The following is a 17,353-nucleotide window of genomic DNA, read 5'->3' as shown; positions in this document are numbered from 1 at the left end:
TTAGTGGTAGGTTTGATATACTGTACTGTAAAAGTCCGTAATTCAAGATATTGCAAATTTAAAATAAACCATATTCTCATAATGATAAATTAATATTCTGTTAATTCATGCATTGAATCTAAAATGATGGCGTGTATAGTTACTTCAATATATTTTGCAGCACATTCTAGTGGACTAGCCAGTACGCAATTTCACTGGAAGTAGCATAGAGGTGTAAACAATATTATCTCTTTGTTACATATTAGCAGACAACGCCCAGACGGTAATATTGATTTGAATATAGTAATAATCAATACTGCTGTGATAATATCATTTTGCAATTTGCAGTCTGACAGATTAAGAAGATTTGAGTCGAATTGAAGATTATATGTCATCTTCTTTACGCTTTCATTATTGTGGGTCAATTGCCATCAGAGTACAAGAGATAAAATTAAGTTCATCAGACATTCTTTCGAGTAACAACATACCGAAATGTCATGAAAGATGATCAAAATAGACATTTAGAACTCATTTTATAGTAAAATTATTTCTCCATGATTTAAAATTGTGCTCCGTGGCATGCGAAATAATATTGTTAAAGCAACTTTAAAAAATGACCTATAATTTAGTCAATTTCGAGAGTGGTAATTGTTTTTCGTTATGTACAACAAGTGTTTTCCCAAATTGCCTTGGATATTTACTCAGGAGCGTGATCACTGAGTAATACGACTCGAATTGCTTTAATAAATGAACTGTTGTGGAACGAACTGAAAAAAAGTATTGATTACGAATTGTATGGCGTAATACTAACGCTTGATGAATCATAAAATATGCGTTGTACTCTATGCACACGCGATGGATGACAGATTAAACTATCAGACGTTGCCATGGTTTTTTGTGATGGATTCCTGATCAATTCGATCGTAAATAGTAATTTTCCGCCACAGGTAACGTTCAAAATAAACAAAATTGGACGCGTTGAGCGGGAATTAAAAACACACACGCTTCAAAGAAAGTTGATTGATTATCCAACTGGTTTATTCTTCGCTATAGTTTATGTGGTTCATTTGTTGATGGTTTATCAAGATATGTATTTTTTTTTTATGTAATTTATTTTTTTCTGCAAATATTTCATTGCTAATCTCTATGATTTTATCGCCATAGGAACGTAAATAAACGACGCGTGTATGGTGTGAATGCCGCTGTGGGTGGAGACTGTCAGTACACGACTCTGTAACTGATGAAAACGTACACGTACACCTTACTAGAACAAGATGAGTTCGTGTTCCCCATCACATCAGTGAGAAAGATTATAATTATCTCTAATTAAAATATCGCGACTTGTCGTTTTCGGCACGGGTTTAACGCGGGGGGGGGGGGGGGGTCGTAACCTGCGCGCGCGTGGAAATTATGTCCCAAGCGACGATAACAACACACGCTAAAATGCAAAGGCTCATGGGTAGACGCTTGTCAGTAAACAATGACACGCTATGGCCATCTGAAGCATGTGCGTGTGACGACTCCCCCGCTTTAAATAAAAACAAACATTGTCTGTTTACATGAAATTCCAACGTGTCGCACAATGACAAAGTCTTCTTTTCTTTCTTTTTTGTCACAATGCACTTGAATATAAATCCAGCAGTACAAGTTAAACTCCACAAAGTGTTGTCCAACTCGCTTAGTATTAAAATGAACCGTTCGATATGTTAATGTTAAAGATTGAGAGACGATGTTAATACACACGTGTGTTCAAAAATATCCGGCTAATTAAATAGGATTGAAGTAATAGGCCCAAATATTAAAAACTCATCATTTTAAGCAGTAAAAAGTGTTTCCTCTAAAAATTAACGATCCCGGACCGTTGCTTGATCCACAGGGGCCACCGGGGGATAAGTGGCGACTTTGAACCGTGACCTCGGGTTAATCTGTATTTCTCAATTTTCCTACTTGAGGGCAACATAAGTTTTTTTTTGGCCTAATAGCAGGCAAGTAGCTAGAATTTTTTGTCGACCAAAAAGTCATTTTCCGGCTGTCTAGATGCAGTTTACGTACTGGAATGACGTCACCAAGATCGATAAAGTTAAAATTGTATTATTAGGATTAGCGCCACCACACGCCGTAATGATAACATGTGGGTTCACGTGCAGCGAAATTGTTTGCAAACAACTACTGAGACAACGCATTAGGTTTAATGGAATAATAATTTTTAAAAGCCAGTAATTACGCTGGAAACGTCCCACTAATTGCAACTGACGGCGGGCCGGCTGGACAGATTAGCTTTATCGCGAATCAATAAATCACAAATAAAGCAATCATTATTTTTCATTTTCAATCAACTAGGCTAAATATTTCCATTTTAATTTCTAGAGCAATATAGCTTTATGTCAAATCCACCATGAATCGGCTTTTCCTTTGATTTCTAAGCAACCACTCAACAGATTTTAATGGAACTTGACACACTATTCAAGAATAATCCTTATTTCATTGGTTTGGGATTGAAACCATGCATTTTACCTATTTTGTATAATTTGCTAATTGTAGCTGTAGAAACAAATCTTATATGCGCTGTGGAATAATTTACAAACCTGGTTAGTTTTTGGTTGAGAATATCAAATCTCATTTGAATAATAATTAATCAATGTTTTTTACTGATATCTCTAAAAAACAAACACTTTAACAGATTTAAATGAAGCGATAGCTGGTCTCGGATATCTCAGATAAACAATCAAATTTATTGTTTTTATATTCTTGAGTTTTCCATCAGTAACAGGATTACCACGTTGTAAATTAACAAACTGAATTCTTCTTTATTAACCTTATAGTCTTTATATAATGATGATTTTTATATATTTCCATTTTATTTTGTGCCTACAATATCCTCAGCAGACAAAAATGTTCTAAACTTTCATTCATTTTTTACTGTGCTCTACATGTTTCTCTGGATCAATGTTACAGTATATATAGAATAATCTGATTAAAATCTATAGGCAACCTACACTAAAACAAAAGATAATTTAAAAAAAACAAAATAAATATTATTAATCAGATATGAAAATAGAACACACAACTGGATGACTGGTTGCCATTCTCCAAACTAGAAATGCCACAGGCCAGGGGAGGAGAGGAGCAGGCAGGATATATAATTGTTCACAGCTAAATGGCAGCAGAGCACGGGGAAAAAAACTCGCTATCTACCTGGACATGCTAAATATTGGCTTTCATCACAGTAATAAATAAAAATGTTAAAATAAGTTTTTATGGTATTCAAAGGCAGATATACAATGATAGACCTTTTCCAGTCCAACTCTTAACACTGATTTTTGATAAGTTGAATGTAAACGGGAAAAATAATGTAATACTGGTATTCGCTGGATTTTATTTTCACTGAATCATCGTTTCAGCAAAAACAAATTCCAAGCAAAAAAAAAAAAATGTTGCAGTAGTCACACAGGCAGACGGCGCCTATACAACAAACAAACTGACAATCTGTTTGGAAAGCCTGACAATAAATGATTTATGAAAAGCAGACAGACAGCTTTTATCGGGGATCCCCTGCTGGTACCAGACTTCATAGGGCTGGAGCCAGTGTCACACAAAGTAATGCATGTAACGCAATATAAATAACAAAGTGCCATATGAACATAGTTTATTACAATACAGATCTCAGTGGAATACAATATTTACAGTAGCTACATCTTATTAGGGCTGATGTCACTGCTAAGAACGTAATGTAGAAATCAATCAAACATTTATCAATTCATATATACAAAAACAGATTCTAATCAAATTTTTAGAGAAATACAAGCAATGATACAGACAAAATGGTACAGTCCAAATGGAAATGATATTTGAATGGACGGAAAATAGGTCAGCTGCAGTCATGTGACCTAAAAGAAAGACTGTTATTGGATGTACACTGATTTGCAGTAGAAGCTTGAAATATTGACTATTGAAGTGGATTATAGTGAAGTACAGAAAGCTGAAGTAGTTATTAACATTTTATACATTTTTTTATAAATCAAAATGGATACTAGAATTCAAATTGACTAATCCAGAAATGGGAGTGAGACATTGTTATTAGTTCTAATTAATATGAATGAGTTTGCTCAACATTATCAAATTAGCAAGTGTCAATAATAAATTTGCAGTAGCAATAGGTGATTTTCCGTACTACTGCGAGATCTCGCGAGATGCATGAAAGACGCGAGTCGAACGTCTGCCGCAAAAATCGAACGATTTGATTTTCAACTCGAATTTCTTTATTTTGTAGCTCACATCGACCGGCCGATCTTCGACAGAGGAATATTGCATTCGAATATCCTCACTTAATCGAAATTGCCCATCATCAAATGTGTACAGCACATTATTGACATGGAAATGTCCCCCAAAATACTTTCGCGTTTGTCGAATCTCACGCGACGTTTGACGCCACTATGACGCTATGACCTTTGTTTGTCCTGTTTTTACGTTCGATTTCACGCATAACGCGTGATTCTCGCAGTGAACGGAAAATGGTCAATTGTTATGTCACATAAATGGTTATGTGTGCATTATAGTTATAGAAAATGTTTAGCTCTCAGGGCAATCACTCTTACAGATTCAAATTTGAATGAAAGATCGTGATCGGTATTTGCAAATTTTTCTAAATACATTTTTAAGCAAAGCCCAGCTTTGTGGCTTTCACTGTAATGTCTTATTCATATAAAGTATAGTTCTAAACTAAAAATTGTATTGTAGACATTAACATCAACTGTCAAGCGATAGTTGAAGATTTTTACAGAGAGATACCATCAAATTCCAAGAAAATTTCAGTTTTTAAAGTGTGTATACAAAATTTGGGGCTAGAAACTTGAATTTGGAATAAATGAAATGTACATTAATCTAAGTTTTCACCCTACTATCATGTGAATAAGACAACTACTTTTACCCTAGCAGTTTGAATCTATTGTTTTCTGTTGCTGGACTGCACCATGATCAGCAGAAAACACAAATCTGTCAATTTGTTCTTATTTTTTATAATCCATGTGATAATAAATAAAAATGTTAGATTGTTATTTTACATATACTAGTATGCGAACAGTACCTACATAACTGGAATATAAAATTATAAATACATGCCATGTTACATGACACAGAGTGTGTTTACTAATTAGTCATCATAACATACTTGTATTTTTTATTACATGGATTAAACAATGAACAAACTGATGATAAACACCTTATGCCTTTAGATTTATTAAACATAATCATTATAAGTATCAGTGGCTGACATAGCTTTGTTCATATCCCGCTGCATGTTACTTTTATCTTTAAGCTTAGCCTGTAGTAACGAGTGTTCTAATGTTCCAATGCGTACATCCATCTGTACTACCTCATTTTTCAGTCTTTGTAAAGCTTGTTTAATTTTCACCAGTGGAGCTGTAAGAAAAATTATCACATATGTTAAATGTTTAAATTTCATCGTTATTGATTAAGATCCATTAAGATCAAAAATACTCACTGCATCAAAATTTCTGGCATTTCACTTATGACAGTATTTTACATTACATAGAAAGTACTTTCTCAATTTAAAGAGACAAACAATGAAAAACAATGTTTTGTTTTGAATAAAATGTTTTCTATGTTATTTTAACTTTCCGTGTATAGCAGAAAAGTGTACATTGAAACAAGCATACACACTACACATGACATAGCAAAATGTTAGTTATGGTATCATTTTGTTCTACACAGTGAAATCAGAAACCAGAGTGCCATTATTCTGTTTAGGATTCAAATAATGATTGGTGAATATACTGGATAAATACTAGGTGTAACATGGCTGGATGAGAAATGAAAGAGCACCCTCACCTCCATCAGTCATACTGGATCCTCTTTCCTCCATTTCCTGTTTACATTTCTCCAATTCTTCAGATATCTCAGCTAATGTCCTACTACGTTCTGTTACGCCACCACTGGCCTGCCGATATTGTTCTTTCATCTGTAACAACAATAATTCTATTTAAACGACAACAATATGACACATACATGTAAATGAAAAACCACAGACAGAAGTTATCCAAGAATGATGGTTTCCATTATAATACATTGTGATGTACTGCACATAAATAGCCTTATGGCAATTATGCACACTCTGACAATATTAAACATCAGCCAATATTATGTTTTAAGATAACAATTATGTGCATGTATAAATATACATGTCAATAAGTGATCTAGATTTCTACATGACACATATTATATACCTCAAAGTAAGCACGAAGACAGTACAGCGTACGAAGACAGTACTTGTAATAACCTTATTATTATACATCTTTTGCTTCCAAGGATACATCATGGGAATGCCAAAATCCAAAAAGTTTAGAACAGAATCAGCAAACTTCTTTGTGTGGAGTCCAGTCAAACCCTGGTTTATTTTTATTATTAAAAAACGCTTATGCGCGTTATCATTCCATATTTGGAATTTGCCTTTCCTTATGTGGTAGGATGAAAATACCCCGTAAAATACCTCAAAATTACGGCAAACTGTAACTTATGGCGTTACGGTGATACATGTAGATGTATAATAATATAGTATAATGCTATTCACTGTGCCCAATACTGACATTATCATTATAACATTATCTGCTCACCTCTGCTGAGTTGTCCTGCATATGCCGAAATTCTCCTAATAGATGCTCTAGCTGATTATTGATATATTTTTCACGACTATTTATCTTCTCTAATGTCCTTGAAATCTCACTGTGTAATTTGTCGAGATGTCCCTGTAAAAAAATTACAATGTAGTGTAAGAGAGCAAGGTGCACCAAGCAAGTTTAATTGCACACAACCACTTAGCATGAGCAAAGAGGTAAAATAAGTTAACCTATACTAAGAAAATGTTCTTGAAAGCTTAGTACGGGCTGAGAAACAATATGTCTGATCCACTTTGAAGACCCAATCCCCCTATTTTGGCTAGATTTAGTTAACTGCTGTGATTGTTTCTGAGTAATCTTCATGTATATTAACTGATACAAATATTACATCCTATATAAATACGAGTGCAAGTAGCAAATGATCTTTTAATATATATACATATACTACCACAACCAAATATTACTTTATTGATATGTGCATGGTGACATTCTCTTAGATACAGTCTGTACAAATAGCAGCAGTTAATACATGTTTCAATAGACTGAAAAATACTAATTCTAAACCATGTAGAGCATTTACTCTAGCAGGATTTGCATCAATCTCCCAGGCAGAGTTCTATTCCACGAATATATCTCTGCCACCACGCGATCTTATGCTTGTCGTTGATTGGTCGATGCATCACAGTGGCACTACTTTCAAAGGCGCCCAACAAAACATTGCCATGCAAATGTTTGATTTTCGAACCCGACGAATGTGTATGCGTTGTTTGCAGATTTTGCCTGTTTTCAAAGTTAGAAGCTTTTTTTTTTCTTTCTGTAACACAAACGGTGTTGCAGTAGGACGATTTAGTCGTCAATACTAGGAAGTGCTTTCGTTAGTTTGTAATTCTTTGCCTGGCAATCGACAGGACGGTCAGTTTGATGAACCGAGTAACACCTTGGTAACGGTTATTACGCAATGGAATTATTTTGTTTTGTAAATTATAACTATTTCACCGTTTTCAGTGCGTTAGCAAAAAAATCATTATCAGCTATCGATGAAATCTTTTAAAACTAGTTTATCAGTAGGAATAAATCAACACAAGATCCCTCTCATAACAAAAATACGCAAATAATTGGCGTAGTAAAAGTCTTGTGGTGTTTCACCACAAAATGGCGGTGTGTGGTGGCAGAGATACTTTCGGTGATCTAACCGCAAGGAACTCTGGGAAGGAGAATGGATTTGCATAATTAGTATAATAGTGGTTCCGATGACATGTATTACATGTAAAAGCTGACTACCATTCAGAGAACTGAAGTGGAACTTTACTGGGTTAAAAATAACAATGGCAAAACATAACACAGACTAATAGTAGTGTAAATGGCATAAACATAAACATTCCATAACATAATTTCCCTAAATACTCACATTACTGTGTTCAGGACAACCAGTTTTAGTTATCAGGCTATTTTCAAAAAGCAAGGCCTAAAAAACATAGACTAGATGTAACAGGCATATACATACCTTAGTTTGTGATAGTGACTGTTCAATACCATCTCTATGCTGATGCATTTGATCTACATGAGTACGCCAGTCTTTATTATCGGTGCGTATCATTACTTTCAAAGATGGCATAACACGTTCCACCTCTAGTTTCCAGTCAATGGCATCTGTGGTAGATTCCATAATTTCTTGCGGTTTGCTTGATTCACTACTTATCTAGAATATTATCAGAAATAGTGTTAAGTATAGTCAGCAAAATTAAAATAGATATTTTCTTTTAGTTTGATGCCAGCAGATATGAGTGGTTACTGCCATAGTTCCCTACTACAAACGCATATTTCTACACTTTGTAAAGGTCATAAAAATCATACAGTGTGACTGATGAAATCAAATTACTAATGAGCGACAATAAAAACTCTTTGATAATCATCAAAAAACAAAGGTGGTATAGGCAAACATATGTGATGTTTTCTGGAGATCTGTTCAATTGCAAACTTTCTAATACTAATAAATCAATCTCAGATTGTAATTAATACTCACTGTCTTATTTTTCAAGTTTTTCAGCCCTTCTAAATCCAAGAAACTTTCTTCATCTTCAACATCTTCATAATCTTCCTGTAAAGTAGAAATGTATGTACAGAGTAAAACCACTTATTAGTGTTGAAGTCACTCATCAACTAAATACAAGCCAGGTTTTAAACTACTATATCCTTTCACACATATTGCATTTAAGATTTCAGGATGACAATCAAATTCTGCAAGTAAGTGTCACATTTTGTCTTGACACAGTACACCGACTATTAAAACACTTACAGCCATCTCTTCTTCTACTTTATTCAGAGTTAACTCAGCATCATCATCCATGGTTGATTCCTCTTCCATTTCTTCTTCCGGATATTCAGGTCTGTAAAAATCACATACCAAATACATACACTTCAAAACATAACTCCCAAGCACGGTGAAAATTTGTTCAAAATTTTAATGTCAAGATTTTAGCTAATCATGGAATAAAATAAAATATTGTTGTTCTGTGGTGTCATGATAAATTTGAAGGAGATGATCATTGTGACTGTATGTGTTACAGAGTTCATAGCAACATATGTGGGTCAAGTTAGTTTCTTGCATGCATTTACACAAAATGCACACATGATAATCTGTGTCTGTTGAAGTTATACCATCAGGAACATTCTGTTGAAGTATATTTAAATACTGAGACTTAGGTTAAAAAACAAACCAATGTTCATGAACTATCCGGGCTGAAACTTACTACTTATCAACTGAGTTATTATTATAACTTTATAACTACAATAAATCCATTTTTCATTGGTGTTTTTAAATAGGCACTCCACAGAAATGACTTTTCTGATGTCACAACAGTAGTGTGTTCACATGATTCCTCGAACTAAATTTAAAAACCAAAATCATAAATACCTATTCCATTTAAAATTTGTCTGCCTAAGAGTTTCATCAGCAAACTTGTCAAGTACATAGATGACATGTTCTCCATATCCAGACTTTAATTTGGAAGGAGGGAAATCTACTGTGGCTCCGAGTTGACGTACTTCAGTAAGGATATTAGAAATAGTAGCATTGGGATCATCATACTGAGAAAAAAACAATGACATGTAGTTATTAGTATTTATGTTAAACTCAGAATCGCTGTCAGATTAAACATGACTGTGAACAAACTAAAATATAAGTGAAATGACATGGGTTGCTCATCAGAAAAAAACACCAGAATTTAGCAGTGGTGAATGTCACACGCAACGTAATATTACCGTAATTGGTATAGTACAGGTGTGATGGTTCAAATACCAAAATGGCAACAGTAACATAAAGACTTCCCTGGCGGCGATGATAACATACAAACACGGAGTCAACAGATGAGGTTTCAACTGGTACTGGTATTATTATACTCTGCAATCATCAAGTACAATAACGCGGTAAAACTCCGCTACTCCAATAACTAGATACTTAAACTCCAATACAATTCAACGAGATCTCCGATCTGAACTCAGTGCTGAACAACTCCTCTATACCACTGTCTATAAATAGACCATTACATCAGCATACATAATGAGTCTGGAACTTACTACAAATTTCTAGAATGTTCCATTAATTTCTATTGCCTCCTACAGTGTTCTATTACCTGTTCAACCAGTTTCTAAAAAAAATCTAGACACAGTACGGTTCTAGAACATTCTCAGTGACACGGAAGTGGTAAATAAGTCATATGTGACAGTGAAATAATTAGCAGTATTAGTAGCGCATATGATTATGTACATGGCAGAGATGTGTCTATGGTCAAAATAATTTATACTTTAAAGATTTAACATACAATACATGCATTTTGGGGTTAATGTCCATTTCCCATTGAAGAAGTACTTCTAATAGAGCACATTGGCACATACTGTATCTGCTTCATTGGAAGCATAACTCAAAAAGAAGGGCATATAAACCAAAATATTGTATGCTGGACCTATTTTGACCATAGACACAACTCAGTCATTTACATAAGCGATAAACAGGTAAATGCAGTACTAAACAGTGTAAATATGTTTATCATAATTATTTCCATACCTCCTGTGGTGGATCAAATTGTTTTCCAGATAAATTAATTAACCAAGATGACAATGATGTAAACATATAGAACTGTTCGCCAGGGTTGGTTTGTATAGCAAAATAATGTCTGCAAAGAAAAATTATATTAATTTATTCATTTAGACATTTACAGCAGGGGTTTTCTTATAAGGCAGTGACAGGCTACTCTTGTCCTGAATGGCATTACTGTCAGATACTTCACTACAGGTTTTCATTGAAAGCAGAATTTGCTACAAATGTTCTGAATATTGTCTAATCATTGCTGACAGGGTCTGAGTGTTGCTGTTAATTTATTGTATGTATATTCAAATAATTAGAAATGCCCCATGATGCTAGTTGCCACATAATTATATAAATGCAAATTTCTACAAGGCAGTAACAACAAATCATCATATAGAGAGGGCAAGTTACATTTCTTTTTTAAATTTTATTATATGTTCATTTTTGTTTGGTTTCCTCATTTTTTTTTCTTGTTACATAACTTAGTGTTATTACTGCTGATCCTCTGGAGACAGTGTTGTCTAATAAATAAATGTTCTAACCTTGAGACAACTGAATTCCTGATCATGTGGGTACAATATACACAAATTTTTAATAAATACAAAAAAACTTGAATCATATGTACCGGGTAATCAATTACTAAAGTATACATTATCATACCTACCCGGTATTAGCAAAATAGAACAATTACCAATAAGAAACAATTATCTATTAGATGCACTGCCAAACAAAAATGAATAGATATGATTTTCATCGAAACATCACTTTGTTACCTTGACAATGGTTTGAAACCAACGCCTCTGAGGAATTCCTCTTCATAATTCAATAATTTTAGTTTATCAAGCAAGTCTTCCATCACAACAAACGGCATGTATGCCATTCCCGGTCCGCCTTCAGCTGATCCTTCTGTCGGCCGACGCTGCTGCTGTTCCTCTGCCATGTTTCGTCTAATCTATACAGATTGAGCCGAGTTTTCTTCGCAAAGTGTAAAAATGTCATGCACACAGTGCATAGATGAGCTCTATCACAATTTTGAAGACAAAGTTTGTGTTGTCACTACAAACTCGACGTCTTGACTTGACGTCTTTTCGCGAGTTTACCGATTCACTTACAAATTTAACACGCACAGATCAGTCTCGTCAGATCCCACGAATAATCGGAGCAGCTAAAAGGTATACATATGAAATAAATACGAGAAATTCGCCGGTAAATCTCCGATGACCATCAAACCAGAATTCAAACATTCAACATAAATACGTCTGGTCAAAATATTTGTTACCCGGAAATGACGTTTTACTTGGCTTGTCGGGTAAATAGTCACCTGATTGAGGTCATAGGTCAGTTTGTGTTTCACAACAAACTGAAACTGTAAGGAAACGATGTATTAATTATTCAAGCATGGTTTGAGACAGTTATCATTCTTAACAAGGAAAGCACCATACGATATGGCTCAGTGTGCGGGAGCAGCAACACCAGACTCGCCGAAAGTGACTAGAACCTGGTTTTTTCTAGGTATGTGTTCATTTCTGTTCAGGTTGATTGACATACGCCCCTTCTAATTATGTACATGTACCTTCGCATTTACGTGGAGGTAGAAACTACCTCCATGGTATTTATAGGCCCATGCTCAATATTTACAATAAAGATTATGTATACGTGACTTACTATAACAATTGTTAACATTGACGCATCATTCACGTTGCCTTGACAACTGTAGCTTATACGAGGACAACACGGACCTGCACACAGTATTGGAGCTAATTTTAGCTCTGTATAGTGATGGGGCCTTCGTAAAACAATCCAGCTGCAGTCATTCCCTAGTCGATTGCAAATATTAGAAGATGTGCCAACCAGTAGGGCTGTAATCAGTGCTTGACCACAGTCATTTTCTATTAACAGGTAATCTCGCCAGAGATGTAACAGTTGAGGATATCATAAAGTTCTTCAATTTTGAAGTGGAGTGGAGACAGGATCTTGCCAGAGTTGAGCTCATCAATGATAAACATAATAGACCTAAGGGGCATGGATTTATTGGTGTGCCTCGTTACTTAACAGATCGTGTGATGGAATTCCATGAACGGTTAGCAACTAAAAGATTATTCATCTCTTTTGGGTTCTGTTCTTTGTAGCGCTATGAAAAATATAGGTGTAATTTATTTTCAGCATTTCAGTTGTTATGATAATTTACATTGTAAAAAGAGAAGAAACTAAAGAAGTCAATATATCAATTCAGAACTTGAGAATTGTGATGAAATAATCCACAGTAAATAATTCTTTTTTATTACCGTGTAATTTAAATATTATTAATTAAATCTCATGTACAAGTTAAATGTCCTAATATTTATTTCAGCGATTTTCATGGTAGAAAATTAAAAGTTGAACGTGCTAAGGCTGGTCGGTATTTGAAAATGACAAATCGTCAGTTTGTTGGTATTGGACATGGTGTTCATGTGTCTACAAGCAAGCAGATTCTTGTACACCCTAAACCTGATATGTCAAGTTGGCCTCATGTCATTGACATTGGTGCAAATTTAGCCCATGCCTCTTTCACAAAGGACCTACCCAGAATTCTAAATGTAAGTATTAAATTAAAATTTTGTTCAAAATTATAGTTTCCAAAAGTGAAAATTATGTGATTAAAGTTTTTCTATTCTATTCTATTCTATTCTATTCTATTCTATTCTATTCTATTCTATTCTATTCTATTCTATTCTATTCTATTCTATTCTATTCTATTCTATTCTATTCTATGTATCTGCATTAAATTAAAACATCTCTTTCAATTCTCATATTTACAGAATGCTAAGGTTGTAGGTGTTCAAAAGATTATTGTGACAGGTACGTCTCTGAAGACGAGTTACAGTGCACAGAAACTGACACAAGAACACACAGATTATCTTTATTTTACTGCAGGTAAATATGTGCCTATATTTTGTAATTTTTTCTGTACATGTCCTCAGTACATCTAGGAGCCATGATATCCTCATTGCAAGGAATAAGACAAACACTTGCAACATCTTCAAATTTGGACGCAGATACAGATAAAGATCATCTAAAATACTATATGACATTGTATGTAGCTTTGGAATGTTATTCCAAACTGATGATATCAGTAATTTATTTCAGGTGTTCATCCCCATGATGCTGTTACCTGGAATGATGACGTGGCAAAAAGGATTGAGAAACTCTGTGAAGACCCTGCCTGCGTAGCCGTGGGTGAAACTGGGTTAGATTTTGAGAGGAATTTCTCTCCCCAAGATGTACAGCAAACAGTATTTGAAAAACAGGTAAATTCACTTCACTGTACAATCTGAGACTACCTGAGAATATGGGCTCGTAGCTCAAGTTGAGCGATTATCTGCCGTCGTCTTGTGTTCGCATCAACTTTTCATGTTTTTGAATTCTTTGAGTATTGATGTATATGTTCCTTGGTAGATCTTTCTTAGATTTGTTTATTTCATGATGATATCTTTAATTCTCTAATTTTGGTGAATATTTTTGTTAAGAAGTGATATCTGATTGCTTTGATATTATACATGTAGGTACCTCAGATGAACCGTTCTCAGATTTGTTCATTTTGTGATGATATCCTCAATTCTCTAATTTAAACGTGCATTGCTAACAGCGGGGCTATCTCAGTCAAGAGGTTTGATGCACTGTGTTCAGTATAATTAAACTTTACAGTGGGTGCAAACAAGATTTGTATGGGTCCTAGGAAAGTCCCAATGAACATTGTAATATAGCAAGGGACTTTCTCATTGGTGTTATCTAATGATCTAACAATTTGCTACACATTGTATTGTATGTGTAATACTGGTAGTTTAATTGTCGTTTATTTTAAAAAGCTTTAATACAGCAATTACCAAAACTGAAATGTCAGATTTCATTAAGGATGTAATAAAGCACTATTCTGTTCTGTTCTGTTCTATTCTATTCTATTCTATTCTATTCTATTCTATTCTATTCTATTCTATTCTATTCTATTCTATTCTATTCTATTCTATTCTATTCTATTCTATGGTGACAATCTCACTTTATCTGGCACTACTTGATTTGGACTAATTAATTAATTTTTGTCTAGGTACATACTATGGCTATTAAAGTCTGTTTTCAAATGGCAACATTGTTGTGACTATACAAAGGAAGTTACATTTTACCTGTACAAATCTTGTTTGTGATTGCTTCAACCATCTGGGTAAGCTGATGGGGTTATTGGAACATTGATTAGGACGTTCCCAGGGAAGCTGTTCCAAATCTTGTTTGTGTCCGCTGTAGTGTTTTTGGAGTTGTGGCTTTGCATCTTTGTTCTTTTCTGTGGATTTTATCAGTAAATATTGTAGAATCTTTGGCGTAATATGTCTAAATATGTACATTATAGGCTAATCTGTTAAAACCATTGTGACTGGGACTCTTACACACCTTTGCAATCAAACAGGTTGACACAATGTGTTGTCCAATATTGAGATCACATTTGAAAATGTATTCCACTTTGTTTTGATTTTTTACAGATTCAACTTGCATGTAAACTCAAAAAACCATTGTTTGTTCATGAAAGAAAAGCATTTGATGATGTCCTTCGATTATTGGTGAAATACAAGAAAGATTTACCCCCTACAGTTATACATTGCTTTGGAGGCACTGACGTACAACTGGAGACTTATCTAGAAAACGGATTCTACATTGGACTCACTGGTAAATTTTATACAATGCTTTGGATAATTATACAATCATGTTACCACTGATGGAAACTTTCTAATTTCAATTTGACTTCTTTAGTCCAAAATTTGTTAAACTTAAACAGACAACCATTTTTGTCCAAAAAAACAGGCATTTCTGGATAAAATTGTGTTCAAACTTGGAGTTGATATCATTCTTGGTGGGTTACTGATGTGCAGCATTTTGTTTTGGGATTTGATTAGAAATGGCTGACTGGTGGCCATTTTGTAAATTTTACAAATACAAATCTCTTTGATAGTCTTTTGCAGACTTTGTTTAAATTTGGTAGTACTGTATTTAGTTTCAAAAATCAACTGTTTCAAACCTACAGGCATAATGTTTTTTATGTACTTTATTAACTGAAATATTATGCAGTTTTGTTTGAACAATATGAAAATTGTCTGAAAATGGGTATCCATTTTCACATTTTGGTATTCTGAGAGGAGTAGGGTATACATCTTTGAAATGGAAGTACACCCTCTCACCCACACAATACACACACACACACACGTACCATTGTCTTACCATTGTTGTGATGATACACATTGGATTAACTTTCAAAATAGTTCAATTAACTTTTTATATAGTTGCATTATTTTGGATTAAAACATGACTCTATATATAGTTGGGTTTTGATTGGAGTTTAGTTAAACTCAATTGCAATGCAATTCAACATAGAATTGCGTTTTAGTTCAAGTTTAATTAAATAAAAGTAGAAATAACATCATGCATCTTGTGATTTAACATAGAAATGCAAAGCTTAAGGTTAGTAGGGGGATAGGTATGGTGCAATTGTACCATACTTTCCTCCTTCACTAACCCTAAGCTATGCAAACTTAAATTTGATTAAATAATAATTGTGAGGGTCGTCACTTAGTAGGTGTAAAGTTAAATGGAAGTTGTCACAACGTTGATAAGGCGAATGCACACACACAAACAGGACTGTACATTTCTAAAAGTTTACTGTACTATATAAATCACTGTACAAGATTTACCAGCAAACACTTGGTATACCAGGTATATCAAATAAATACTTGAAGGATTATCTTAGTTATTATAACGACCAATTACAAACAAGGATGACAAAATGACAGAAAAAATTTAATGTATTTGGACAAAAATATTTGGACACAGAAACTCATAAATTATCTCTTAATAGAAAGATTTGTAATACAAATAAGAAAGACACGATGCTAACTTTTCTATGTAATTCCTAATATTAGTCTTATTTCACTTTGCAGGTTCTGTTTTTCGAGACACACAACAACATGGACCTCTGCAAATCCTGATAGATAAATTAATGCCACTGGATAAACTGATGATAGAAACCGATAGCCCATTCCTGTTTCCAGATATCAAACGATTTCTTAAAAACTATGCTGCAAAACAGTTGTATGCAAAATCAGACATTAAATCCAAATTTGATAACTTAGAGAGGTTGTTGAAAACATACTGCAAGGGACATCGAAATGAGCCTTGTACACTGGCAGTGACCAATCAAATCATTGCAATACTTATGGGACTTGAGCCAGAAGAGGTTGCCAAGGCAACAACAGATAATGCTATGTCATTTTTCAGATTGACTTAGGAATTTTGAAAACGTCTTGTAATATTCATATTATGAAATATGTTTTAAGTATTCGACACTTAGAGGGTATACACATTTATGTGTTGTCTTATACTATTTTTTCAATAAAACAATTTCTTTTTTATTTTATCATTCCACAGTTTCACTACAACTTATTCAAAAGGGTTCTGTTATTTGCTCAATTGGAAGTATATTTCCAATATAAATGCTAGATTATTGAAGTTTGACCATACTACTACTTATGTGGATAAATGTCTACACATTAAATTAACTGCTTTTCTTTTTTATTTTTTTATATTGTGTTTTCCAAAATAATATATTCTGAACTTTTTAAAACTTTTTGCAACAGTACTT

The 17,353-nt window shown here is 33.9% G+C and overlaps 2 protein-coding genes across 2 annotated transcripts; one reads left to right on the top strand and one right to left on the bottom strand.

Moving 5' to 3' along the window:
- Positions 1–3,608: 3,608 nt before the first annotated feature.
- LOC100375663 (intraflagellar transport protein 57 homolog) lies at positions 3,609–11,963 on the bottom strand. The gene is made up of 9 exons (XM_006813795.3): positions 11,469–11,963; positions 10,675–10,783; positions 9,526–9,698; positions 8,908–8,998; positions 8,635–8,709; positions 8,116–8,310; positions 6,609–6,740; positions 5,827–5,956; positions 3,609–5,397 (listed from the first exon to the last, which is right to left on the bottom strand). Exons 1-9 carry the CDS (start codon positions 11,633–11,635, stop codon positions 5,216–5,218), a joined length of 1,254 nt encoding a protein of 417 aa, XP_006813858.1. The 5' UTR covers positions 11,636–11,963; the 3' UTR covers positions 3,609–5,215.
- A 106-nt stretch (positions 11,964–12,069) lies between these two features.
- On the top strand, positions 12,070–17,128 carry LOC100375359 (uncharacterized). The gene is made up of 7 exons (XM_002732561.4): positions 12,070–12,207; positions 12,595–12,775; positions 13,046–13,271; positions 13,494–13,608; positions 13,822–13,982; positions 15,204–15,387; positions 16,653–17,128. The coding sequence occupies exons 1-7, from the start codon at positions 12,141–12,143 to the stop codon at positions 16,997–16,999; spliced, it is 1,281 nt and encodes a 426-aa protein (XP_002732607.3). The 5' UTR covers positions 12,070–12,140; the 3' UTR covers positions 17,000–17,128.
- Positions 17,129–17,353: the final 225 nt, after the last annotated feature.

Source organism: Saccoglossus kowalevskii, chromosome 5 (assembly GCF_978046115.1).
Source record: "Saccoglossus kowalevskii chromosome 5, keSacKowa6.1, whole genome shotgun sequence".
NCBI classification, from domain to species: domain Eukaryota; kingdom Metazoa; phylum Hemichordata; class Enteropneusta; family Harrimaniidae; genus Saccoglossus; species Saccoglossus kowalevskii.
The sequence above is the reverse complement of the archived record's forward strand: the minus strand, read 5'-3'. Positions and strand labels throughout refer to the sequence as shown.

Excerpts from the sequence above, each read along its gene's own strand:
- LOC100375663 (XM_006813795.3), bottom strand. The coding sequence starts at position 11,635 with ATGGCAGAGGAACAGCAGCAGCGTCGGCCGACAGAAGGATCAGCTGAA. Across the intron at positions 9,699-10,674 it reads AATTTGATCCACCACAGGAG|TATGATGATCCCAATGCTAC; the intron begins GTATGGAAATAA and ends TTTTTTTCTCAG. Across the intron at positions 5,957-6,608 it reads TGCAGGACAACTCAGCAGAG|ATGAAAGAACAATATCGGCA; the intron begins GTGAGCAGATAA and ends TTGTTGTTACAG.
- LOC100375359 (XM_002732561.4), top strand. The coding sequence starts at position 12,141 with ATGGCTCAGTGTGCGGGAGCAGCAACACCAGACTCGCCGAAAGTGACT. Across the intron at positions 13,983-15,203 it reads AAACAGTATTTGAAAAACAG|ATTCAACTTGCATGTAAACT; the intron begins GTAAATTCACTT and ends GATTTTTTACAG. Across the intron at positions 15,388-16,652 it reads ATTCTACATTGGACTCACTG|GTTCTGTTTTTCGAGACACA; the intron begins GTAAATTTTATA and ends TTCACTTTGCAG.